Source organism: Bos taurus, chromosome 21, assembly GCF_002263795.3.
Source record: "Bos taurus isolate L1 Dominette 01449 registration number 42190680 breed Hereford chromosome 21, ARS-UCD2.0, whole genome shotgun sequence".
Taxonomy (NCBI): domain Eukaryota; kingdom Metazoa; phylum Chordata; class Mammalia; order Artiodactyla; family Bovidae; genus Bos; species Bos taurus.
The window spans coordinates 28,459,286-28,485,962 of NC_037348.1; the positions used below are offsets into that span (position 1 = coordinate 28,459,286).

Genomic DNA, 26,677 nt, shown 5'->3' on the forward strand with positions numbered 1-26,677 from the left:
AAGAGTTATATACTAGTAAAACTAGCGGGGGGGGGGGGGGTTGGAATTCAGAGATTAAATTCATAGACCCTGAAAAGGCCTTTGACAAAATCCAACATTCACGACCAAGGGGTGGGGTCGGGGGTGGGGGGTGGCGAATTAAGAAGACGCTTTCAATCTATTTTAATATTTTTTTCCCACACACATTATTTGAAAAGGAAAGGAGTTACTTTAGGAAGTCTCTAAGGTAATGATGGACATTCACATTTCATTTTATATCGGTAAGTGACAGTTTCTTAGGAGGAGGCTGTAGTGTGCAACCTGAAACTGACACAGAGGACCTTCTGTATTTGTTGTTAAACGAACACCCGTCCACTGGCCCATTCTGGACTTTGAATGGATACTTTATCCATCGTGATTTTATAATAGCATGAAACTGAAAGTCGTTTTGTCATGTCTGACTCTCTGCAAACCCATAGACTATACATACAGTCCATGGAATTCTCCAGGCCAGAATACTGGAGTGGGTAGCCTTTCCCTTCTCCAGGGGATCTTCCCAACCCAGGGATCGAACCCAGGTCTCCGGCATTGCAGGTGGATTCTTTACCAGCTGAGCCACAAGGGAAGACCAAGAATACTAGAGTGGGTAGCCTATCCCTTTTCCATCTTCCCAACCCAGGAATTGAACCAGGGTCTCCTGAATTGCAGGTAGATTCTTTACCAACTGAGCTATCAGGGAAGCCTTATAAGAGATGTCTTTAGTCATCTGGAAAATACTTCAAATGATGACACATTCCATCATTATATAACACTTTTTAAAGTTATGCTTTAATGAATATCACCACCAATGCAATCACAGTCTTAAAGTACTGCAAAGTATTGAGCTCATCTCATGGTGGCAGATAATCCAAATTTTTGTGAAAAAATTCAATTTTCCTTGCCTGGAAACAAATATTATCAGCTGTCTTCCTTAAAGGAACAAGTAGTTACTGGAGAGAAATACCTGTCAAACATTCCAGTCTGGATAATCATTCCTTCAAATAAAAACAGTGTCACATACACCAATACGCAGCTGGTTGAGCTTGCAATTCAATCAGCACATAAGTACTTCACTATAAAGCAGAAATGCCTTATGCATATTTCCCATTTCAATATATGGTAGCATGCTAGTATCTTTTAATTTTTGTATTTTTTAATACTTTTATTTACTTTCTGACTATGCTGCGTGCGTTTTCATTGCTGTGCCCGGGCTTTGCCTAATTGCAGCAAGGGAGGATTATCTCTAATTGTGTTGCATGGGCTTCTCTTGTTGCAGAGTAGGGGCTCTTGGCCACATGGGCTTCCGTAGTTGCAGCTCCTCTGGCAGATGATTTTTTAAATGTCTTTTCACAAGCTGACATAGTAAAACTAGTAACTTTTACTACTTTCAGTTACTCTGCAGCAGAACTGGAAGCGCTCTTAGGGAGCCCAGGGCTCCCTGAGGGTCTAGTGCCACACTCCTTGATCTGTCAGGGCTGAGGCCAGATTCACCTCATACCTCTGCTGCTGAAACTTCACTACAAGTATCAACACAGTGAAAAAGACAAATGATCTTTTTGTGTTGTTATGTAAATAGTTTGTACTAAGTACAAAAAGACTTCAGAGACCTTCGGGGTCCTCAGCCCATACTTCTGAAACACTGACATTAAAAACCACTGAAAAATGTGGGGGGAAAAAAGAGCCAATGAAACACACAATTCAAAGATATGAACTGTTAAAACTCATAATTAGAGAAATACAAATTAAAATCACATAGAGAATGGTAAAAAATTAAAGTCTAACAGCACATTTTGTTGAGGAGGCTACAGCAAAAGAGGCCCCACTGCTAATGGTCACGCAAAGTGCTGCAGCTCTGTGGGGAGGAACCTGGCAATCCTAACGAAATCACAAACTGTTTACTCACACAACAGTAAGAAAACACACATGTGCACAGTCATTCACTGCAGACTGTTAGCTGCAAATACTGGAAAAAACTAATGCCCAAGGGTTATCTCCAGGGCAGGGTTGGGAGGGGTGTGTTCAGTTCAGTTCAATTTGCAACCCCAGGGACTGCAGCACGCCAGGCCCCCCTGTCCATCACCAACTCCCGGAGTTTACTCAAACTCATGTCCATTAAGTTGGTGGTGTCATCCAACCATCTCAATCCTGTCGTCCCCTTCTCCTCCCTCCTTCAATCTTTCCTAGCATCAGGATCTTTTCCAATGAGTCACTTCTTCACATCAGGTGGCCAAAGTATTGGAGTTTCAGCTTCAGCATCAATCCTTCTAATGAATATTCAGGACTGATTTCCTTAACGATGGACTGGCTGGATCTCCTTACCATCCAAGGGACTCTCAAGAGTTTTCTCCAAAACCACAGGTCAAAAGCATCAATTCTTCTGCACTCAGCTTTCTTTATAGTCCAACTCTCAGATCCATATATGACTACTGAAAGAACCATAGCTTTGACTAGATGGACCTTTGTTTGCAAAGTAATGTCTCTGCTTTTTAATATGCTGTCTAGGTTGCTCATAGGAGTCTTTTAATTTCATGGTTGCATTAACCATCTGCAGTGATTTTGGAGCCCAGGAAATAAAGTCTGTAACTGCTTCCATTGTTTCTCCATCTATGTGTCATGAAGTGACAGGACCGGATGCCATGATCTTCGTTTTTTGTTTAAGACAGCTTTTTCACTCTCCGCTTTCACTTTCATCAAGAGGCTCTTTAGTTCTTTTTTGGTTTCTGCCGGAAGGATGGTATCATCTGTGTCAGTTCAGTTCAGTTGCTCAGTCGTGTCCGACTCTTTGCGACCCCATGAACCGCAGCACAACAAGTCTCCCTGTCCATCATCAACTCCCAGAGTCCACCCAAACCCATGTCCACTGAGTCAGTGACACCATCCAACCATCTCACCCTCTTCTCCTTCTCCTGCTTTCAATCTTTCCCAGCATCAGGGTCTTTTCCAATGAGTCAGCACTTTGCATCAGGTGGCCAAAGTATTGGAGTTTCAGCTTCAACATCAGTCCTTCCAATGAGCACCCAGGACTGATCTCCTTTAGGATGGACTGGTTGGATCTCCTCGCAGTCCAAGGGACTGTCAAGAGTCTTCTCCAACACCACAGTTCAAACGCATCAATTCTGCACTCAGCTTTCTTTAGTCCAACTCTCACATCCATACATGACCACTGGAAAAACCATAGCCTTGACTAGATGGACCTTTGTGGCAAGTAATGTCTCTGCATTTTAATATGCTGTCTAGGTTGGTCATAACTTTCCTTCCAAGGAGTAAGTAAGCGTCTTTTAATTTCATGGTTATAATCACCATCTGCAGTGATTTTGGAGCCCAGAAAAATACAGTCAACCACTGTTTCCCCATCTATTTGCCATGAAGTGATGGCAGCGGATGCCATGATCTTAGTTTTCTGAATGTTGAGCTTTAAGCCAGCTTTTTTTACTATCCTCTTTCACTGTCATCAAGAGGCTCTTTAGTTCTTCCTCACTTTCTGCCGTAAGGGTGGTGTCATCTGCATATCTGAGGTTATTGATATTTCTCCTGGCAATCTTGAGGGATGTGTTATTCTTTGGCTTTTTTTCTTCCTTGGGAAGAAGCTAGGAGTAATCTTTTATTCTGTGTGCTTTAATGCTTACATTTATATCTTGCTTGATAGTTCTTCTTTTTCAAAAATTTAAAATGTAACACAAAAATATTAAAGAAATACCCCAAATGAAAATGTCAGGAACTCTCAAGGAGAGGAGAGATGAGTAGCTATTTCTGAAGATTTGCTTGTGAACAGTGAGTGCAGTTCTGGCTGCAGGAGACAGGGCCTCAGAGCCAGCAGACCTCACACTGTGGGGCGTCATCCTGCTGTGTCAGCACTCCCTAGGCTACCTTCATGACTACCCAGGAGGTCTTTGATGCTGAGCCCTGGCTGCAGATGAGACTCACTTGGGATCAGTGTCAAAAGTGCTTGACGATTTCCAGCCCCTCAACAGATATCAATTAAACAATACTCGATGAGGGCGATGGCAGGTATTCTTTTAAAAATCTCACATCATGCAAAATGCCAAGCTGGATAATTCCCAAGCTGGAATCAAGATTGCGGGGAGAAATATCAACAACTTCAGATATGAAGATAAAACCACTCTAATGACAGAAAGTGAAGAGGAAATAAAAAGCCTCTTGATGAAGGTGAGAGAGTGAAAAAGCTGGCTTAAAACTCAACATTCAAAAAACTAAGATCATGGCACCTGGTCCCAACACTTCACAGCAGACAAGGGAAAAGTGGAAACAGTGACAGATTTTATTTTCTTGAACTCCAAAATCATTACAGTCGGTGACTGCAGCCACAAAATTAAAAGACACCTGCTCTTTGGAAGGCAAGTCATGACAAACCTAGACATATTAAAAAGCAGAGATGTCACGTTCCTGACAAAATTCGACATAGTCAAAGCCATATTTTTCCAGTAGTCATGTATGGATATGAGAGCTGGCACATAAAGAAGCTGAGCGCAAAGAATTGATGCTTTCAAACTGTGGTGCTGGAGAAGACTCTGAGAGTCCCTTGGGCTGCAAGGAGATCAAACCAGTCAATCCTAAAGGAAATCAACCCTGAACATTCACTGGCAGGACTGATGCTGACGCTCCAATCCTTTGGCCACCTAATTCGAAGAACCAACTCACTGGAAAAGACCTTGATGCTGGGAAAGAATGAGGGCAGGAGGAGGAGGAGGGGATGAGAGAGGATGAGATGGCTAGATGCCATCATTGACTGAATGGATATGAGTCTGAGCAAACTGGGAGATACTGAAGGACAGGGAAGCCTGGCGTGCTAACAGCAACAAAGCGATTCTAATGGGCAGTCAGGGCTAAAAATGTCAGTCTTCAACACTGTGAACATCAGACGTGAGAGACAGTCACAACTCCACAAGGCTCAGCGACCCCCCTACACTTCCTTCTCCCAGGGAAGGCCCCCTCTGAAACCTGTGCAGACTGACACTGTCACCACGGTTTCATCTGGCCTCTCCTCCATTGCACCACAATCTACTCTCCATTGGGCTGCAAGGATTATTATTCTAGAGCAAATCTGACTCTGCTGTTTCACTACCCTCCACATTTGCAGTATCCTGAAAGGCATGGCCAACACACTTCCCAGCACCGGTCCTGGCTCTGACACTCGTCACCACTGCTCCCACTTCAGTAGTCCACGCACATCAAGCTCTGAGCTTTCACATTCTTCTCTGCTTGGGATTCCTATGGCTCCTCACCCTTTGACATTCAGGTTCACTGCTATCTCCTTCCTAAAACCATCCCAGCCCTCCACGGGCAGCAGTCCTGTCTTGAAGGCTCCCTGAGCACCCACACCCAGTCCGACCCCACACAAGCACAGTAAGTAGCCTGGATGTCAGAGCTCCACTTGGGAGGGAGCTACACATGCTTCTACAGTCCCAGCTAAGCCCAACCCTGCACCAGCCTAACACAAAGTGGCTGAACAACGTTAGTGCACTAGGGCACTATAAGTATCTGACTGACTATTCCATTTAACTCCATTTCCCTTTAGAGTTGTCTTTTTTACAACTAGCACGAATTTGAGCACTAAATACTCATTAGCAGCCATAGTAGTTTCAAGGATTTAGAATTTTCTGCATCTCCAAATAAAAACCCACAGACATTCACAACAAAACCAGGTAACCAATACACCCCATTGACGACGCAGGTGGAGAGGATCAACACCCGTTTGATGTGCATGCTCCCAACTCGAGAGTCACAGGCAGCTGATGTCCCCCAAACTGGAGGAACCCCCAAATAACTGACGTAATAGCAGGTGAAATCAGTCATCAATGAGAGCAAGAGCCTGCAGAGGGCCTGAATGGTGGGAGCGGTGTCACCCCAGGACTTTGCAATACGGACCCTCCAGGCCCTGTGAAGACTGCGGGTTCAGACTCCAGGGGACAGGAGAGCAGAACATACAAGGTGCGGAGGGCACAGACCTAGAAAGCGTCCAAAAACAGTAGCTATGTTTCTTGAGCACGAGCATACACATACAAGAAGACTAAGCCAATTTCTAAAAGCTCAAGAAGGCTAATTTCCCATAAAAATGAACACAAAAGGGATTATGATAAAACCCCCAACAAAATTGCTACAGAAGATGGTGAGCAGCAGAATATCCCTAAGGAAAATGGAAGCATGGCAAAAAGAGTGCTCAAAAGAAAAATAAAGGATCAAAACTGCGACTTTTATGAAGCAAGTGAAAAGACATAAAGAAAACTTACAGGACACAACAGTACAAAGCAGAATTTTCAAAAACTAAAAAATGAGGCCGACAGAATTCATACTAATTAGAAAATTTTAAAAGCAATTTTATATAGGGACACAAATAAATATACTACCATGAAAGAAAGTAAAACAGAAATCATTTTTAAAACAGAAATGATTCAGGGATTTTTTTAAAAAAGGATTTGAGAGGAAATGACAAATAATGAAGACAGGCAAAAGAGATACAACATATAAATAAAAGCAGTTCCTAAAGAACAAAACCAAAATAAAAGAAAAAATAAAACAGTAAAACTAGAATTAAATAATATTTCCTTTCCTATATACATTATATAGATAGATAAAAAACTGTACATACTCAAAGGACATAAATCCCTGTAGATATCTGAGAATACCCATTCAGAGGAAACACCAAAATATATTCAAGTAAACTGACTAGATTTTAAGGAAGAAGACTCATTTGTATCTAGGAAAAATTTTAAAAGAAATAAAAATCAGATTATCATCACATTAGGGTAGTGACCCATTATGTCAAAAATACTCAAGGGAAACAGTGATTTACGGGGTTTTATGTCCCGTAAAGCTCATCTTCAAGTATAAAAGGACAGAGATAAGCTACTAAACATGTAAAAAAACCCTTAGGGAATATCAGTTTTCATGATCCCTTCCTAATAGAAAATAACTTTCTGACAATCAAAATGACAAGCATCACATGAAAAGGACTGGTGATAAAGATATACCTACTTACAATACTAAGATTAAATGAGGATTAAAGGATGAAAGGGTTAAATTTTATAATAACTATATGATCAAGATAGTTGTAAAATCATTTCTTTAAATGGGGGAGAGGAACAGTGTGAGCATTTGCTAAAAAAAACTTTTAATATTGTTTCCAGTAATCAAAATTGACAGTAGTATAATTATTACTATCCCAAGGCAATTGTATACTCTGTATTGGATTTACAAAAACACTAGCATGGTGCTTTTCAGAGGGATTTTCCAAAGAAATGGAAAATAATCCACTTTTCTCACATGTTGACCATAAAAAAATTTAGATGCATCAAAATATAGTTGATTTTCATATCTTTACATGAGAAAATGTCCAAGATAATGATTTTTTTATTATGGTGGTGGGAGAATTGGTTTAAAACAGTATATATAATATGATCTCATTTATTTGTATGCACACACACATACATGGCTATAGTTTTTGGATGAATTAAAAGCATCAGAAGAATTTTATTTCCATCATATTTCATTCTTTCAAGACCACAGGCAGCCACAAGCAACACTAACCTGTACTTTTACCTTTGCCTGGTAGTGAAACTAATCTGATGGTAAACAGGAGACCTACAATCTGTTCAGTTACTTTCCCATTTCACTGAACACTAGATATGCCCATTCCTTTACGTTATAATTGCTTCTGCAGAGAGTAGTTACAACAGGGGCCATATGGCCAACAAAGCTGAAACTATTTACTGTCTGACCTTCTGTATCAAGAGGAATGGTTTGCTCACTCATCTGCTGAAATTCTTCTTATTTTTTAGTTGAAGGATAATTGCTTTACAGAATTTTGTTGTTTTCTGTTAAACTTCAACTTGAATCAGCTATAGGTATACATATGACCCTTCCCTCTTGAACCTCCCTCCCATCTCCCTCCCCATCCCAGCCCTCTAGGTTGATACTGGAACACCTATTTCAGTTCCCTGAGACCAGGCAAATTCCCACTGGCTATCTATTTTACATATGGTAATGTAAGTTTCCAAGTTCCTCTCTCCATACATCTCACCCTTTCCTCCCCTCTAAGTATTTCCTGATCCCTTAAAAGACTTCTTAAAAGGGGGGAAAGAGTCCTGAAAGTTGCTGGCTGCTGAAATAGAACTGCACAATATGAACACACCCTCCTCCAAAGACTCTTCTGTCTCCTTCAAAAAATGCTCGACTCTTTGAAGATTCTTCTTGCCTTTTTTCCCTCCTGTCTTTATGCCAAATTTCTACAACTATATTTCTACATTTATTCTAAAACTTAATTCTAACTTTTCTCACCTTACACACACAGTTTACTTCTACAGTTTCTGTCGTTTGCCTCCTCTTTCCTTCTTCCAATCTACCCTCAACATTCTATGAAAACTGTTTCAGTTATATGTTTCCACAGTGAACACGGGGTCAAAAAATTTTTGGACTAAATGGATCCTTGGCAATCATTTGCTCAAGTTCCTTTTCACCAATGAATTCAGAAAGCCTGGAGTCCTATAGTCACTTCACTAACTGATAAGTAGACCACAGGTAGGAAGAGTCTCTTGACGAAAATGAAAGCGGATAGAGAAAAGGCTGGCTTAAAACTTAAAATTCAGAAAACTAAGATCATGGCATCCAGTCCCATCATTTCATAGCAAATAGATGGGGAAACAATGGAAACAGTGACAGACTTTATTTTGTTGGGTTCCAGAATCATTGCAGATGGTGACTGCAGCCATGAAATTAAAAGACACTTGCTTCTTGGAAGAAAAGCTATGAGCAACCTAGCTCAGTTCAGGCACTCGGTTGTGTCCGACTCCCTGCGACCCCGTGATCTGCAGCACGCCAAGCCTCCCTGTCCATTACCAACTCCCGGAGTTTACCCAAACTCATGTCCATTGAGTCAGTAATGCCATGTAACCATCGCATCCTCTGTTGTCCCCTTCTCCTCCTGCCTTCAATCTTTCCCAACATCAGGGTCTTTTCCAATGAGTCAGCTCTTCACATCAAGTGGCCAAAGTATTGGAGTTTCAGCTTCAACATCAGTCCTTCCAATGAACACCCAGGACTGATCTCCTTTAGGATGGACTGGTTGGATCTCCTTGCAGTCCAAGGGACTCTCAAGAGTCTTCTCCTACACCACAGTTCAAAACCATCAATTCTTCTGAGTTCAGCTTTCTTTATAGTCCAACTTTCACATCCATACATGACCACTGGAAAAACCACAGCCTTGACTAGACCGACCTTTGTTGACAAAGTAATGTCTCTGCTTTTTAATACGCTGTCTGGGTTGGTCATAACTTTCCTTCCAAGGAGTGAGCGTCTTTTAATTTCACGACTGTAATCACCATCTGCAGTGATTTTGGAGCCCAAAACATAAAGTCAGCCACTGTTTCCCCATCTGTTTGCCATGAAGTGATGGGACCAGATGTCATGATCTTAGTTTTCTGAATGTTGAGCTTTAAGCCAACTTTTTCATTCTCCTCTTTCACTTTCATCAAGAGGCTCGTTAGTTCTTCTTCACGTTCTGCCATAAGGGTGGTGTCATCCACATATCTGAGGTTACTGATATTTCTCCTGGCAATTTTGATTCCAAAAATTCCCATTTTGTGCTTCATCCAGCCCAGGGTTTCTCATGATGTACTCTGCATATAAGTTAAATAAGCAGCGTGACAATATACAGCCCTAACACACTCCTTTTCCTATTTGGAACCAGTCTGTTATTCCATGTCCAGTTCTAACTGTTGCTTCCTGACCTGCATATAGGTTTCTCAAGAGGCAGGTCAGGTGGTCTGGTATTCCCACCTCTTTCAGAATTTTCCACAGTTTATTGTGATCCACACAGTCAAAGGCTTTGGCATAGTCAATAAAGCAGAAATAGATGTTTTTCTGGAACTCTCTTGCTTTTTCGATGATCCAGCAAATGTTGGCAATTTGATCTCTGGTTCCTCTTCCTTTTCTAAAACCAGCTTGAACATCTGGAAGTTTACGGTTCACGTATTGCTTAAGCCTGGCTTGGAGAATTCTGAGCATTACTTTACTAGCGTGTGAGATGAGCAACCTAGACAGCATATTAAAAAGTAGAGACTTTGCACAACAAAGGTCAGTCTAGTTAAAACTACGGTTTTTCCAGTAGTCACGTATGGATCTGAGAGCTGGACCATAAAGAAAGCTGAGCACCAAAGAACTGATGCTTTTGAACTGTGGTACTGGAAAAGACTTAATAAGAATCCCTGGGACCACAAAGAGATCAAACCAGTCAATCGTAAAAGAAATCAGTCCTGAATATTCATCGGAAGGACTGATGCTCAGGCTGAAGCTCCAATACTTTGGCCACCTGATGCGAAGAACTGACTCAGTGGAAAAGACCCTGATGCTGTCAAAGATTGAAGGCAGGAGGAGAAGGGGACGACAGAATATGAGATGGCTGGATGGAATCACTGACTCGATGGATATGAGTCTGAGCAAACTCTGGGAGTTGGTGATGGACAGGGAAGCCTGGCATGCTGTAGTCCAGGGAGTCACAGAGTTGGACACGACTGACTGACTGAACAGGACACCTGCGATTGGGGGTGTCCTCCTCCAAAACTGTCCTTTTCTCCACAAAACTGAACTTACCACCAATGTTCTTTTAAAAAAAAAAAAAAAGCCAAACTTTGGCCCCTTTCTTATCAATGTTACTACTTTTTATTTGATTCATTTTATTACATATACATGTAGTTTATGTGCTAGAACTACAAGAGTTTTTAATTTTAGGTATTATATTCCATAAATATCCATTATATTTAAAGTTAAATTTTACATATAAGTGAGAAGAGCATTATATGCTGAGTCCAGAGACCTGCAGTCAAGATGCTCCTCCTTGGGATCATTTCCGTAGACCTTTCTGAGACTTAGGTTTATTCCATGTGGTTACTGACACCTGTCATAATGCTGGGAAAGATTGGGGGCAGAGAGGATTAGATGGTTGGATGCCATCACTGACTCAACGGACATGAATTTGAGCAAACTCTGGGAGATAGCGAAGGACAGGGAAGATTAGCATGCTGCAGTTCATGGGGTCGTGAAGAGTCAGACATGACTCATGACTGAACACCACCACAAAGGCTCTGAAACATTCATAATGCACTCTATCAATTATACACAATGGCATCCAACCAGGTAAAACAAGGCTAGCTTAGCTTATATCCTCACCTCAGTGTAAATGCTTACTTCTACCCATCATACACTAGTTGATGCAGAATTCCACCCTCCTGGCCTCTTTTCTTAGAACAGCTTTATTGACATATAAATTCATGTCACAGCTCGTATCAGTACTTCATTTCTTGTTCAGCAATATTCCATTGCGCAGATATAAGACATTTTGCTTATTCATCATCAGTGAATGGGCATGTGGGCTATTTGTAGTTTCAGGCTACCGTGAATAATGCTGCTATGAACACTGATGTTTAAGCTATTGTGCTGGTATCCATCTTCATTTCTCTTGGGTATATGCCTAGCAGCAGAGCTGCTGGTCACATGTAATTCTGTGTTTACCTCTTGAATATCTTAGTTTATCACAGTTGGCTCCACCAGCCAACAGCCACATCTTCATCAACACTTATTACTGTCTGCTTCTGTGATCACAGTCATTCCAGAGGGTGCCACTCTCACTTTTGACATATGGTTCCCTGATGGTCAGTGCCACTGAGCACCTTTTCATATGTTTATTGAATAGTTCTGTATCTTCTTTGCAGAAATCTTATTAAAATTCTTCAGTCCATTTAAAAAACTGAATTGTCTTTTTACTTCTGAATTTCTGTATTCTGGATACAAGTCCCTTCTCATGCATCCTTTGTGCTCACTCAGTCATGTCCGAATGTTTGTGATCCCATGGACTGCAGCCCTCCAGGGTCCTCTGTCCATGGAATTCTCCAGGCAAGAATACTGGAGTGGGTTGCCATTTTCTCCTCCAGAGGATCTTCCCAACCCAGGGATCAAACCTGCCATCTCCCTTGTCTTTCTGTACTGCAGGCAGATTCTTTACTGCTGAGGCACCAGGGAAGCCCCTATCAGATACTGGATTTGCAAATATTTTCTTTCTCCCATTCTATGGGTTATCCCTTCACTTTCTTACTGAAAGTTTCTTGGTTTCCTTTGAAACACAAAAAATTTTAATTTTGATGCAGCCTTATTTTACCGGTTTACTCTTTAATTTCCTGTATTTTCATGATCTTATCTAAGAAATCAGTGCCTAATCTGAGGTCATAAAGATTTATTCCTGTGTTTTCTTCTAACTTACATTTAGGTTTTGAGCACGGAGGTTAATTATGTTCTTGGTGTAAAACAGGAGTCAAAATTCACTAGTTTTCACGTGCTCAACCAGTTATCCCAGTACCATCTAGTCAGGACTATTCCTTTTTTCATTGAATTATCCCCGCCCGTTGTTCCAAGGTTATTTATTCAACTACCTCTCTATTTGAAACACTTACCTGCTTGACCTTGTATTATCTATCTCTTAACTAGATTCCTTGCTTTCAACATATTTTCCCCATTTAATTTTTTTAGTTTTAGGTGTACAACATACTGCTTAAATTTTCTTTTTACTTACATAGAGTTGATTTACATTATTTTCAAGTATACAATATCATGATACAAGTTTTTATAGATTATACTCCTTTTATAGTTACTATAAAAATATTGGCTATAATCCCATCCTATATAATATAACCCTATAGCTTATTTTATAAACAGTAGTCTTATCTCTTAACCCCTCTACTCCTATCTTGAACCTCCTGTTTCCTCTCTTCACTGGTAACCACTAGTTTGTTCTCTTTATCTGTGTCTGTTTCTTTTTTGTTATATTCACCAGTTTTATTTTTGATTCTGCATATCATCTAATAAGTGTAATACTCTCTAGGTCCACCCACGTTGTTGCCAATGGCCTTATTTCATTCTTCTTTATGGATGAGGAATATTCCATACTGTCTGGTGGCTCAGACAGTAAAGAATCTGCCACTCGCAATGTGGGAGAGACCTGGGTTTGATCCCTGAATTGGGAAAATCCCCGGGAGGAGAGGACGGCCACCTACTCCAATATTCTTACCTGGAGAATCCCCATGAACAGAGGAGCCTGGCAGGCTACAGTCCATGGGGTCGCTAAGAGTCAGACACAAATGAGTGACTATGCACAGCACAATATTCCACTGTGTTTATGTACCACATCTTCTTTATCCATTCACCTGCTGATGAACACTTAGGTTGCTTTAGTATCTTGATTATTGTTAACTAGTGCTGCTATGAGCACTGAGGTGCATGTATCTTTACAAATTAGTCTTTGTTTTCTTCGAATATACAACCAAAAGTGGAACTGCCAGATTATATGGTAGCTCTATTTTTGGTTTTCTGAGGAACCGCTGTACTGTTTTCCATAGAAGCTGCACTAGTTTACATTCCCACCAGGGTACTAGGGTTCCCATTTCTCCACATGCTCACCAACACTTGTTATTTGTAGACTTTTTGATGATGGCCATTCTCAAGGTCCCAAGAGGTCCTGGGGCTGGTGTGAGTCTGCTGGCAGGTAGGGATGAGGTCCAGGGGACCATAGGGCTCATGCCCTATGAAAGAAGTAAAAAGAGGTTCTAGGGCTAGTACCAGCCAACTGGTGGGCAGAGGCAGGTCCTGGGGTCCCTGGCTGCAGGGAACCCAGGAACTGCTGGTGAGAGGGGCTGAGGCCCAAAGGGTGCTGGGCTGGTGCCTGCCCACTGGTGTGTGAAGCTGCTCACAGGGCTTGTGCCAATTCACAAGTGGATGCAGCCAGGACTCCGAGTCTCTGGCTGCAGGCCCTGGGGGTCCTGGTGCTAATGAGCTGGAAGGATGGTTCCAAAATGATCCCTGCCAGCACCAGGGGCCACAGGTTAGAATGAGCTCCCCAAAATGGGCTCTGCCAGTGTCTGTATCCCCTGGGAGCCCTGTGGTTGCCTCCTGACTCTCTAGGAGGCTCTCCTAGATAAGAAGGTGGATATGATCCAGGTTCCTTTCCAATTACTGCTTGTGCCTTGGGTCCTGGACAGTGTGAGACGTTCTATGCCCCTTTAAGAGTGAAGTCTCTACTTTTCACAACCCTCCTTTAAGAGTGAAGTCTCTACTTTTCACAACCCTACTGGTGTTCAAAGCCAAGGCCTGGGGTTTCTGGGGATTCCTTTTCCTGGTGCAGGACCAGTGGGCTGGAGAGCCTGATGTGGAGCTCACACTCCACGCCTCAGGAGAACCTCTGCATTGTGATCATCCTCCCAATTTGTGGGTTGCCCACCTAAGGGTACGGGTCTTGACCGTGACTCCACCCCTCCTACCCATCTCATGTGGCTCCTTATCATCTTTAGTTGTAGATCTTTATATCCCCAAACTTGGTCATCAGTAACTGCTCTGTAAACAGATGTTCATTCTGGTATACCCATGAGACCAAGTGCGCTCAAGGTCTTTCTTCTCTGCCATCATGGCCAAGCTTCTCTCAAAGTTCTCTCAACCCGTTAATTCTTTAGTATAAAAATATCAGTTAATCTTTCACATATTAATAGTACTTTTTCAGAAAATAAAAAAGTAGAGAGAACCAACTCATTCCGGAGCATTTATTCATTTCTCAAAGATCTATAAACATATACGTGTTTTCTAAGGGAGAACATCTGAAAGTAAAGAAAGCCATGGGTACATCATGGGAGGAAAGGGTGGGACACAGGGCCCCCTGGATGCACTACCATCTCAAATGACAGACCTGCACCTGCCAATACTATAGCCATTAATACACAACTACTAAGCACCCAAAACGTGGCTATTCTTACCTGAAATGTGCTGAAATTGCAAGATGTGCATCGGTTTTGTAAGACTCAGTATGGAAAAGAAAAAGCAAAGTACAGTATATCAATTTTTAAATATTAATTACATATTGAAAATGACAATATTTTGGATATACTGAATTAAATAAAGATCTATTATACAGTCAATTCACACACAGTTTACATTTTTCAATGTTAAGACCAGGAAAATTATAATTACATGTGGTTTTTATTATATTGCTACTGGGCAATGCTGCTATTTTATCTCTGAAAAGCGATTGTGTTGAATATATAGGCTTCCTAGGAAATTAAGCTTCATTGGGCATAACTAAGTACACCAAGCACTAAAAGGGTAATGCAAGAGGAGATGGGATAAACAACCGCCTGGGGTATATATTCATCTATCACTGAGGATAAAAAAATCCATGAGGCAAGGAATGCTGCCTATTTCTTTTCTGATAAACTTCCCAGAACTACAACAGTGCTTGGCATACACTGGAGCTAAATTACTCAGCTTTGAAGAATGAATAGGATTTCAATGGTTTCTAGTATTCTAAGAAGAGAGTTTCCTCTGAAGATGAAAACAGAAGAAGGAGGAAATACAGAAGCATATCATATATTTTTCTGGACAGTAAACAGCAGAAAATGGTAGCTTAATCCACAGGATTTTTATTCTTTTGAAAAACAAAGTTACCTTCGCTTTTCACATAACTAACATTGGATGTCAAAGAATATGGATTTGCCTTTATCTGTCAAGACACAGTGTCTACAACTCCAGGTTACTGCCAAAAGCATACAGTCTCAAATTATCTCCTTCACACTACTGTTTCAAAGGTTCACTTGACTCACCTCTAGGAGAATAACTGTCTCATTCCTTTGCCAGTGTTTCTTAAATACGTGATGCTAGAGGCCACAGCCCTCCCTTTCAAACATGTGGTTTTAAACATACACATGAGGGGTTCCATCCCAGACGGAAAGAATCCAGATCTTAAGGAGTGGGGATGATCCAGTTACTCTTCTTTACAATAAACCTAGAGGGCTACTGCTCTCCATCAGTGGTCAGCAGACCATGGCCTGCGGGCTAAATCCAGCTAGCTGCCACTGTGTAAATAAAGCTCTCCTGGAACAGAGTGACACCCATCTGTTAACCTACTCTCTATGATTGCTTCTGCAACCATAGCCGTGACAGAGATGCATGGCCTGCAATGCCTGAAGTATTTATTAACTGGCTCTTCACAGTAAAGTTTGCTGACAGTGCTCTAGATAGTCCATATTTTATTCTGGATCAACTCAGAAAACCAAAGGAAAGACATCTGGAAGACAGTTCTGCAGCCTCAGAGAATGAAGTCAACTGAATTATGCTTTCTTTGGTGTTAAGTCTTACAGTGACAGGTCTATTTTTAAAAACCTTCAAAAACGTTTCCTGGAGGGATGGTTGCTGAGGATTTCCATTCTGTCCTAGTCTCTCTCTGATGAGGCCCAGGGGCACACAGCTCTGTGTTCCCAGGACAATAGTAAATGTGTCTGAAAACCAAAGAATTGTGAATTATACACACTCATCTTCTCCCCACGTTATCTTTTGGTGACATTTTTCTGGGCTGGTACCCTCCTTAAAGCAAAAGAAACCTGAAGCCCAGGAAGAGAGAGAGAAGGGAATCCACACTGATCTCTCCAGACGGGAGTCCCAGACCTTTTCCTGAGCACCACCACTTCCATGAAGAGCTGGTGGGACACTTTTAAACTAACACATTCAGAAAATCAGACTCTTGTTTCTTCACCATTCAGAATCTTTTCCTACTTGGCCTAAGACAATGAGACACATCTATAGAAAATAAACTAGCATTTGCCCAAAACTGAGAAAACCTGGCAGAACAGTAAAAAAGGAGAAACATCCTTTAGCTAATTTAAGTGTCTTATTTTATTTTACTTATTTAAAAACTAAAAGGTATTAAGGGAGAAAAAATGTAATGTGGTATGTGGTTAAATTACACCCTATGGTCTCAAATGATCTAGCTTCTACCTTAAGAAATTATAAAAAGAACAGCAACTTAAACCCAATATAAGTAGAAGAAACATTAAAATAAGAGTAGAAACCAGTGAAATACAAAGCAGAAAATTTTAAATCACTAAAAAGAAAAGCAGGTATTTTGAAAAATCAATAAAATTGTTTAAACCTACAGCCAGACTGACCAAAAAATGAGAAGGCACAGATTACCAATATCAAAAATGAAAATATTATAGATCCTAAGACATTAAAATAAGGGAGTGTTATGAATAACTTTATGTCTATAAATTTGATAATTCAGATAAAAGGAAAAAAATACTTTGAAAGGTACAAACTACCAAAGCTACAAAAAAAAAATCTCCTAAAGCTAACAAAGAAGAAACATATAACCTGAAGAGTCCTATACAAAATCAAAGAAAACAAATGTTTAGTTAAAAGCTTTTTCATGAAGAAAACTCCAGAACCAGACGGCTACACTGAGTCGAGAGAACTTCAGCTGCACACAGAGTCTGCCAGGGAGCACAGAAAGGAGAAAGGCAGCCTTCCTCACTCCTAAACCAGCACACATACAAGAAAAAAGTACTAGCCAATATCCTAAACCAGCACACACGTGGGGCGAAAGTACTAACCAATATCCCACATCAGTACACATACGAGAAAAAAGTACTAACCAATAACCTAAACCAGTACACACACAAGGAGAAAGTACTAACCAGTATCCTTCATGAATGCAGAAACAAGTGTCTCCACAGAACATCAGCAAAGCAATCCAGCCATATATAAAATGAGCAACACATCACAACTAGGCAGAATTTATCCTGGGAATGGAAGGCTGTTCAACTCCAAAAAGCAAGAAACTGAATATATCAACAGACTAAAAGCTTTAGAGTGATAACTTTAATCAATTTAATGATAACCTCCATCAATACTTAGGAAAAAAGCATGGGCAAAAATCCAAAATCTACTCATGACTTTAAAAAAAGGCCTTTTAGCAAAATAAGTATAAAAGGGCACTTCCTCAACCTATTAAATGGCAAAACAGAAACACAAGGCCACTTCTTTAACCTCATAAAAGGCATCTACAAAAACCTTACTGCCAACATCACACACAAGGCTGAAAAAGATGTCTGCTCACAGTACCTATTCAGCAATATCCTGGAAGTCCTAGCTAGTACAGTCAGGCAAGAAAAAGAAATGAATAGATCAAAAAAGATGAAATAAAACTGCCTCTATTCACAAATGACTGCCCACATAGAAAAATGCAAAAGAAATCTACCATGAAAGTTCCTAGAACTTCTAAGTTTAGAAGTTTCAAGTTCACTATTAAAAGAAACAAAAACTGTATTTCTACATATTAATACACAATCAAAAACTGAAATTTAAAAACTACTATTTACAACAGCATAAGGAAACATAAAATATGCTTATCAAGAAATCTTAACAAAGTGTGTGTAGAATCTCTATGCGGAAAACTACAAAACAGTACTAAGGTAAATGGAGAGATATACTACATCCGTAATTTATATTGTTGAAGAATACTCAATACTGTTAAGATACCAATTCTCCCCAAATGGATCTGCAGATTCAATGCAATCCCAATGAGAATCCTAGCAGATTTTTTTGTAATTTGACAAACATTCTAAAATTTACATAGCAAGGCAAAGGAATTAGTTAAAATAATTAAAAAATAATAGAAAAATAAAAAATTTGGAGGAGTCACACTACCTGATTTCCACACTTAATATAAAGTTACAATTATCAAGGCAGAAACAACAAGCAAAAGGATAGACACACAGCTCAACAGAACAGACTAGGGAAAGACCCACACATACAATGGTCATTGATTTTTTTTTTTTAAAAGACTGTTTTTCATGTGGACAGTTTTTAAAGTCTTTATTGCATCTGTTACAATACTGTTTCTGTTTTATGTTTGGGCTTTTTGGCTGTGAGGCACGTGGGATCTTAGTTTCCCAAAAAGGACTGAACCAGCGCTCTCTGTACTGGAAGGCCAAGTCTCAAACACTGCACCCCCAGGAGAGTTCCAGTCAATTGATTTCTGACAAAGGTAGAAAGCAACTAAATGAAGAAAGAATAACCTTTTCGTAAGTGGTTGGTCAAAAAAGTGGACATCTGTATTAAAAAAAAAAAAAAAAATTCCCTTGCCCTTATTTTATAATACATACAAAATTTAATTAATAAAAAAAAAACACTTCCAGAAAATAACAGGAATAATAATTGGGACCTTGGGTTTGGCAGAATTCTCAAATACAAAACTAAAAGCAAAACTGATAAAAGCAAAAACTAATAAATTAGACTTTATCAAAATTGAAAACGTAAGCTCTACAAAGGGCACTGTTAAGAGCAGGGAAAAGGCAAGTCACAGGGGAAAATATGTGCAAAACAGTATCTAGTAAAGAACTTGTATCTAGAAGATATTAAAACTTTCAAAACTCAGTAACAACTTCTGTGCAGCAAGGGACACAGTCAGCAGAATGCAAAGGTAATCCATGAAATGGGAAAAAAACATTTACAAATCATATATCTACTGATAAGGGATTAATGACCAGAATATAGAAAAACTCCTACAATTCAACAAATAAAACCCCAATTAAAAAATGGACAAAGGAACTAGAAAAAAAAAAAAAGGAACTGAACAGATAGTAAATTGTTATGTGTATTTTACCACAATTTAAAAAAAACAGTAAGTGTAAAAATTAATACACAGAAACCTCAATTAAAATAGAGTTAGGTGGCCAGCAGGGGATGCGCTTGTGCACTGTGTTATTAGCAGAGCCCAACAGGAATAACACTGACTTCCTCTTCCTGCCTGCCAGGAGCTCCACCACTGTCACAACTCAGCCAGGGAACAACCACAATACCCTGGGCTCTCCATTCCTCTGGTGGACTCACTGTTTACTTCAGCCCTCCCAACTTCCTTTTCCCCTCCATGAAAGAGTGCTCTTCTCCATTGTCTGCTGGGGTCCTGCACTGTCTCGTCATGGTTGCAGACCCTCAACTGCAATTCTTTGTTGATCCCCAGCAAACCCACTTTTGCCGGAGAAATAACTGTTACTCTATTTATTTAAGGTCAGTATAAGAAAACAAACAATTTAATTAAAAATAGGCAAAATATGTGAACACATTTTACCAAAGAATACTGGAGTGGGTAGCCTACCCCTTCTCTAGCGGACCTTCCCGACCCAGGAATTGAACTGGGGTCTCCTGCACTGCAGGCGAATTCTTTACCAACTAAGCTATCAGGGAATCCCTAAAGAAGATAGATATATAGATGACAAATAAGCACATAAACAGATATTCAACATCATTAAATCTTTAGAGAATTACAAACTAAAACCACAATGACATACCACAACATACCTATTAGAATAGATAAAAAGGAGGAGGAAAACAACACTCCAGCCCTGATACAATCAACTGTTTGTGAGGATACAAAGTAACTGGAGCCCTTATGAGCTGCTGGCTGAGATGCAGAATAGTACAGAAAGTATGACAGGTCCTTTGAAAGCTAAACATTCTCTTACCATAAAACCCACAACACTGCATTCCCAGGAGTTTACCCAAGAGAAAGGAAAAGGTATGAGCATACAAAAACCTGTGTACCAGAGCAGATTTATTCATAATTACCAAAGGTATCCAGGCTGAAGAATGAATAAGCGAATTATTCTATATTCATACAATGAAATGCTAACTCAGCAATAAGAAGAAACTAACTACTACTGATACAAGTCTATCACAGAGAAATCTCAAGTGCATCAGGTTAAGTGTAAGAAGCTAGTCTCAAAAGACTACATACTATATGAGTTCCTCTCATGTCATTCTAGAAAAGGCCAATGTACAGAACAGAAAACACCAGGGGTTGCTAAGTGCTGAAGGTGAGGGCTTGGGGCTGACTACAAGCTGCACGCGGGAGAACCTCAGGGTGACCGACTGTTGTACATTGTCTGCAGTGGTGGTTATGTGACTGTCACAGGGCTAAATGCGTTTGGCAGACTCAGGACTATACGTAAGGATGAATTTTAATGTGTGTAAATTATATCAATAAAAACAATGGAAGTATTAAGAAAATTAATGAAATATGATAAAATACTATCAAATTATTCTATAAACACTAGCCAATTGACTATAAGGCATGATAATATATGTTTAATCTGATTTAAATATGTTATCTATCAGGATATTTCAAACAAATTCAGGCCATACCTTAGCTCTATAAAGTTAAGGTTAGTATTATGATTTTTTTTTTTTTTTTTTACTATTTAGAGACACACAAAAAAAATTGAGTATATTTTATCTGAAATCACTGTTTCTTTTCAAAACAATTAATTCACCCGTGAAGTGATGGGACCAGATGCCATGATTTTAGTTTTCTGAATCTTGAGTTTTAAGCCAATTTTTTCACTATCCTCTTTCGCCTTCATCAAGAGGCTCTTTAGTTCTTCTTCACTTTGTGTCATAAGGGTGGTATCATCTGTGTATCTGAGGTTATTGATATTTCTCCCGGCAATCTTGATTCCAGCTTGTGCTTCATCCAGCCCGGCATTTTGCATGATGTACTCTGCATACAAGTTGAACAAGCAAGGTGACAATACTTGACATACTTCTTTCCCAATCTGGAACCAGTCTGTTGTTTCATGTCCAGTTCTAACTGTTGCTTCTTGACCTGCATACAGATTTCTCAGGAACCAGGTCAGGTGGTCTGATATTCCCATCTCGAAGAATTTTCCAGTTTGTTGTGATCCACATAGTCAAAGGCTTTGGCGTAGTCAATAAAGCAAAAGTAGATGTTTTTCTGGAACTCTCTTGCTTTTTTGATGATCCAGTGGATGTTGGCAATTTGATCTCTGGTTCCTCTGGCTTTTCTAAATCCAGCTTGAACATCTGGAAGTTCATAGTTCACGTACTGTTGAAGCCTGGCTTGGAGCATTTTGAGCATTACTTTGCTAGCATGTGAGATGAGTGCAGTTGTGCAGTAGTTTGAACATTTAGAAAACTAAGATCATGGCATCCGGTCCATTACTTCATGACAAATAGATGGGGAAACAATGGAAACGGGGAGAGACTATTTTCTTGGGCTTCAAAATCACTACAGATGGTGACTGTAGCCATGAAATTAAAAGACGCTTGCTCCTTGGAAAGAAAAGCTATGACCATCTTAGACAGCATATTAAAAAGCAGAGACATTACTTTATCAACAAAGGTCCATCTAGTCAAAGCTACAGTTTTTCCAGTAGTCATGTATGGATGTGAGAGTTGGGCTATAAAGAAAGCGGACCAAAGAATCGATGCTTTTGAACTGTTAGGGTCCCTAGGACTGCAAGGAGATCCAACCAGTCAATCTTAAAGGAAATCAGTCCCAAATATTCATTGGAAGGACTGATGCTGAAGCTGAAACTCCAATATTTTGGCCTCTGATGTGAAGAACCAACTCATTGGAAAAGACCCTGATGCTGGGAAAGATTGAAGGCGGGAGGAGAAGGGGCCAACAGAGGATGAAATGGTTGGATGGTATCACCAACACGACGGACACGAGTTTGAGTAAACTCCGGGAGTTGGTGATGGACAGGGAAGCCCAGCGTGCTGCAGTCCATGGGGTCGCAAAGAGTAAGACATGATTGAGCAACTGAACTGAACTGAATTTACCCATTGCCTATCATGTGCAGATTCAAAGATTGACAAGATCGCAATTTAGGAACATGACTTTCCCCCTCTCTAACTTGCTAGTAATGGACACAGCGGGTAGAAACAGTATGTGTAAAACGTCTGTCTGTTCTCTCATCAATTTCTGCACGTTCTCCAGGGAGAAGGGGAATCCGCAATCAGCTCTCTTCAGAGGGAGGAAAAGGGAGACCTATGGGCAGCATGACTTTATGCCAAGTACTATTAGGTGGCATCAGCCACATTTTACACCTGTGGAAACCGAAGTTTTAGAAGTGAGTTGGACCATGCGTGCTCATTTCTAAAGGGAAGCAGGCAGTGCTAGAATTCAAATTCCAAACAGGTTCATTTCAGACAAAGCTCTTACTTTTTTCTTTTAACATAAGTATTTTAAAGCTATCATTTACTTAATCCTCATTTCAGAATTTTCCATCTAGTTCTAGAGCCACATGGCATGTGGTATCTTAAGTTCCCTGACCAGGGATTGAACCCATGCCCTCTGCAGTGGAAGTGCAGAGTCTTAACCACTCAACCTCCAGGGAAGTACCACAAAGTTCTTAATCTTACCCAGATCACTGTAATTTGCTCTCTGACCATCTGCAAATGCTTAAGCAACAGCTTGGTTCTACATGTTTCAAAACAAGGAATATCTTTTAAGATTTTATTACTTGCATGACCTTGTTCAATTTTAAACCCCAAGCTTACAATATATACTTATATACTCAGAAACACTAACACAGTTTACACATTTACACCAGCATACGGTGTCTTTTATCTGATCACTCAAAACTTAAAATATAAACCACTTGATTTCTTAAGTCATGACTGAAAACAGCAATATACAAATAACAACCGAAAGGATATATGAAAAAGTAATCATGCTCACTTTTGACCTTAATAAAGAATTTATTGCAACTCTGATTTTAAACAAAGGATTATAGAAAAGTTCTTCCCCTTTCTTCTGGCTTCCTGACATCTGGCTTTCCTCTATTGTTTTCAGAAACTGCCAGGATCCTGAGTTACACGCAGATTATTTACTCAACAGAACTCACCCTGTGAAGTGTCACCGTGTGTTGTTCCCATATAGCTGTTTCCTCCATTGTTGTGTTCTGACAGAGGAAAAGAAAAACAGTTATCTTTTAAGAGAATGTCTTTCATAAAGTAGATGAGAACCTCTAGCAAACAATTTAGCACAGTAAAATACCAAAATCCATACTTTTAATATTAGGTACTCTGAAGAGCACTTAATAATTACAGAAGTTTTTTGCTTGCTTCTGTTTTTGTTGTAAGAGACAGGAAAGTATACACAGGAACTTCCTTTGTTTTAACTTAATTTGGACAAACGCCACTCAACACTCACTTCAGGCCAGCTGAAATCAATGCTCAAGCTAATTCTGCAAGTTAACAGTGACAGAAATTAGAACAGCATTTTTAAAGTATCTAACAACATAAAAACATTTAAAAGCTTTCCTTACACTGTGCAAAGAAAGGAAACAACAAATACCTCTGAACTCAGTACTTATACATATTACAGGAAAACAGATAAGACCATTCGATAGGTTTGGTCAGTGGTTGCTTCAGTATCAGCTGAACACTACTGCTCAACCTAGTTTCATTTTACTACAGAATTATCTTCACATTTTGTTTATTACTCTAAAGAAAAAAAAGGGTGGGGCTTTTCCAGTATACATATCATGCACACAAGCCCATAACAAAAGAACAAACAATTCCACCCCTCTCAAAGAATCCCTGGGTAAAATAAGTGATGCGAGCGCCCAGAGTTGCTGCTGCTCAAACGTCCGTATAATTCAGGTTCTTCTCCTGTCACAGCTTTTACTGAAGAGGGAAATAAATCACTATCTAAAGGATGGGCACTAAGGAATTTAGAGTAAATTTCTTATAAATTGGGTTCATTGCTCTTGGAAGTTTAAAGTAATTCAATCTCTTTTAGTGTTATCATTCTCTGCAGCTGGGGTTGCTGAACATATACAGACATTGACAATTTGTCTAAAGGCTTTCCAGAGTTATCCAAAGGTAGGGTGGAAGGGAGAACGCTGAGCATGACACTGCCAGGCCGTCGCTGTCACCCAGAGTTATCGACGTCTGTGCCACAGGTGAGCTTTCCTAGCACACTGCTGTCATGAGCATCATGAGAAGATATCCACCATGGGGCTGTGGGCCCACTTCTTTCCACAGCAAATTTAATCGAACATTAATGCCCCCTGAGAAAATGAATCCCTATAAAGAAAGCCCACTTCCCTCAATTCAGAGCCACTAGATTAACTTTCCTGCCAGATGAACGAGAGGCAAAGAAAGGATCCCTCTGTCCCCAACCATAGATAAGAACTGTCCACTAACGTTTTGTTTCAATCTTGCAGTCAAGTGCAGCAAAACCTCCTTTTAATGAGACCTCTACTGGAAACAAAGCTGTTTTGTTTTTTAAAAAAATGACAGAGACACATATATTTTAAAAAAATTCCTCCATCAATGTGACACAGTGATGATAGGAGTAATTCTGCTAAACAGAAAGAGTCCTACTAAATTACACATGATAAAAATAATCTGCAACTGCCAGTTTGTCCAAGCTTAGCTGACTTATGAAAAATAAGAATTGCTTGCACGGCTCTAAGCTCATCATGCCTGGATCCACTTCTTTAATCAGCAGCACTGCTTTTAAATCCTTTCCTAACAAGGGCAAACTGAAAGTGATCTTACACCAGGAGAGAACCTCCATAACATAACCTTTGGAATGAAAATTTATTGTCCTGCATATAGTTTGAATGGCACATAGCTTTTCATTTTGTAAAAGAATATAAATCAAATGAGAAAATTCATTTAATGTGAAGGGAGGAAAAGTAAATTCTGAAACAGCTTGTATACTGTTACCTCATTTTTAACAGGATCACTTTCAAATAGAGAAAAGTTTAAACATGAATAGGAAAACAAAGGATATATAAAAGGATATACAGAATGTTAACACGATCATCTTCAAAGTGAGGGGACGATGGGGTATCTCTTCATTATGTTTTTTTTTCCTTTTCTTTCTCCATTCCCAATCAAAATAAATTGCCAAATATTTTAAGACACATTCATTAGATCCCACTTTGAACTTCAAATGTCTATTTTTAACTTTGCTTTTAGGAAAAATCAAGTAATACTCAAAAGATTACGTTACTTATAAAAATTACTGTTAGAAAGGGGTTTATACAATAACGTCTTAATGTACAAGCTGCTGCTGCTAAGTCGCTTCAGTCGTGTCCGACTTTGTGCGACCCCATAGACGGCAGCCCACTAGTCTCCTCTGTCCCTGGGATTTCCAGCCAAGAACACTGGAGCGGGTTGCCATTTCCTTCTCCAATGCATGAAAGTGAAAAGTGAAAGGAAAGTCGCTCAGTCGTGCCCGACTCTTAGCGACCCCATGGACTGCAGCCGACCAGGCTCCTCCATCCATGGGATTTTCCAGGCAAAGTACTGGAGTGGGGTGCCATTGCCTTCTCCGGTACAAGCTTCTAGATGAGTACAATAAGAGAAATTTCGATTATTTCACATAAGGGGAAAAATAAGAATTCTAAAACAATGGTTCTCAGCATTTTAATCAAAATTAGTATGTTTCTTCAGAAAAGCACACGCCTCAACCAACTCAATGGATTCCCCAGAATGGGTAACACAGCAGCTCACTTCTCTGATAAAGCCGAACACAGCTCAATTCACCAGAGGGAGACCAATGAACAAGACAGGGCCAAGAGAGAATGAAATATGCAAAAGGATGTTCAGTTAGGCTCTTAGCCTACACACTAAACCAAGGACATCTATAACATAGGTTGTTATGCCCAGCTCATCCTTATCGTTTCAAATACACAGAGGCACACGAGCATCCCCAGTTTAAACCACTGACCATGCCACGTCTCTCCACTCTCAGGCCTCTGGCTTCTGTCACTGGCAAAAGCAGCGAAACCATCCACTGCTGTCTGTCTAGGCAGATTTTATGAGGACTTCGGAAGGCACTGAGAGGTGAGTGGATGAGAACACAGATTTGTGAGAATACAAATATAGTGAGTGAAGTACAACGGTAGACTCTTAGCTGATGAGATTCAAGTCCTCACTGTAATTCTTTCCACTTTGCTCTATTTGACCATAAAATGCTGAGGGGTGGGGAGAGCAGATTCTTAAAGTAAGTCCC

General features: G+C 40.1%; 1 protein-coding gene across 9 annotated transcripts in view; it reads right to left on the reverse strand.

Moving 5' to 3' along the window:
- The window catches only part of TJP1 (tight junction protein 1), a 259,306-nt gene that overhangs the window by 60,564 nt on the left and 172,065 nt on the right, over positions 1–26,677 (reverse strand). For all 9 annotated transcript variants that reach the window (XM_024982006.2, XM_024982009.2, XM_024982004.2 and 6 more), the window contains one exon: positions 23,550–23,606. In XM_024982006.2, the coding sequence (XP_024837774.1) occupies positions 23,550–23,606 (57 nt within the window). The remainder of the gene's footprint in view (positions 1–23,549; positions 23,607–26,677) is intronic.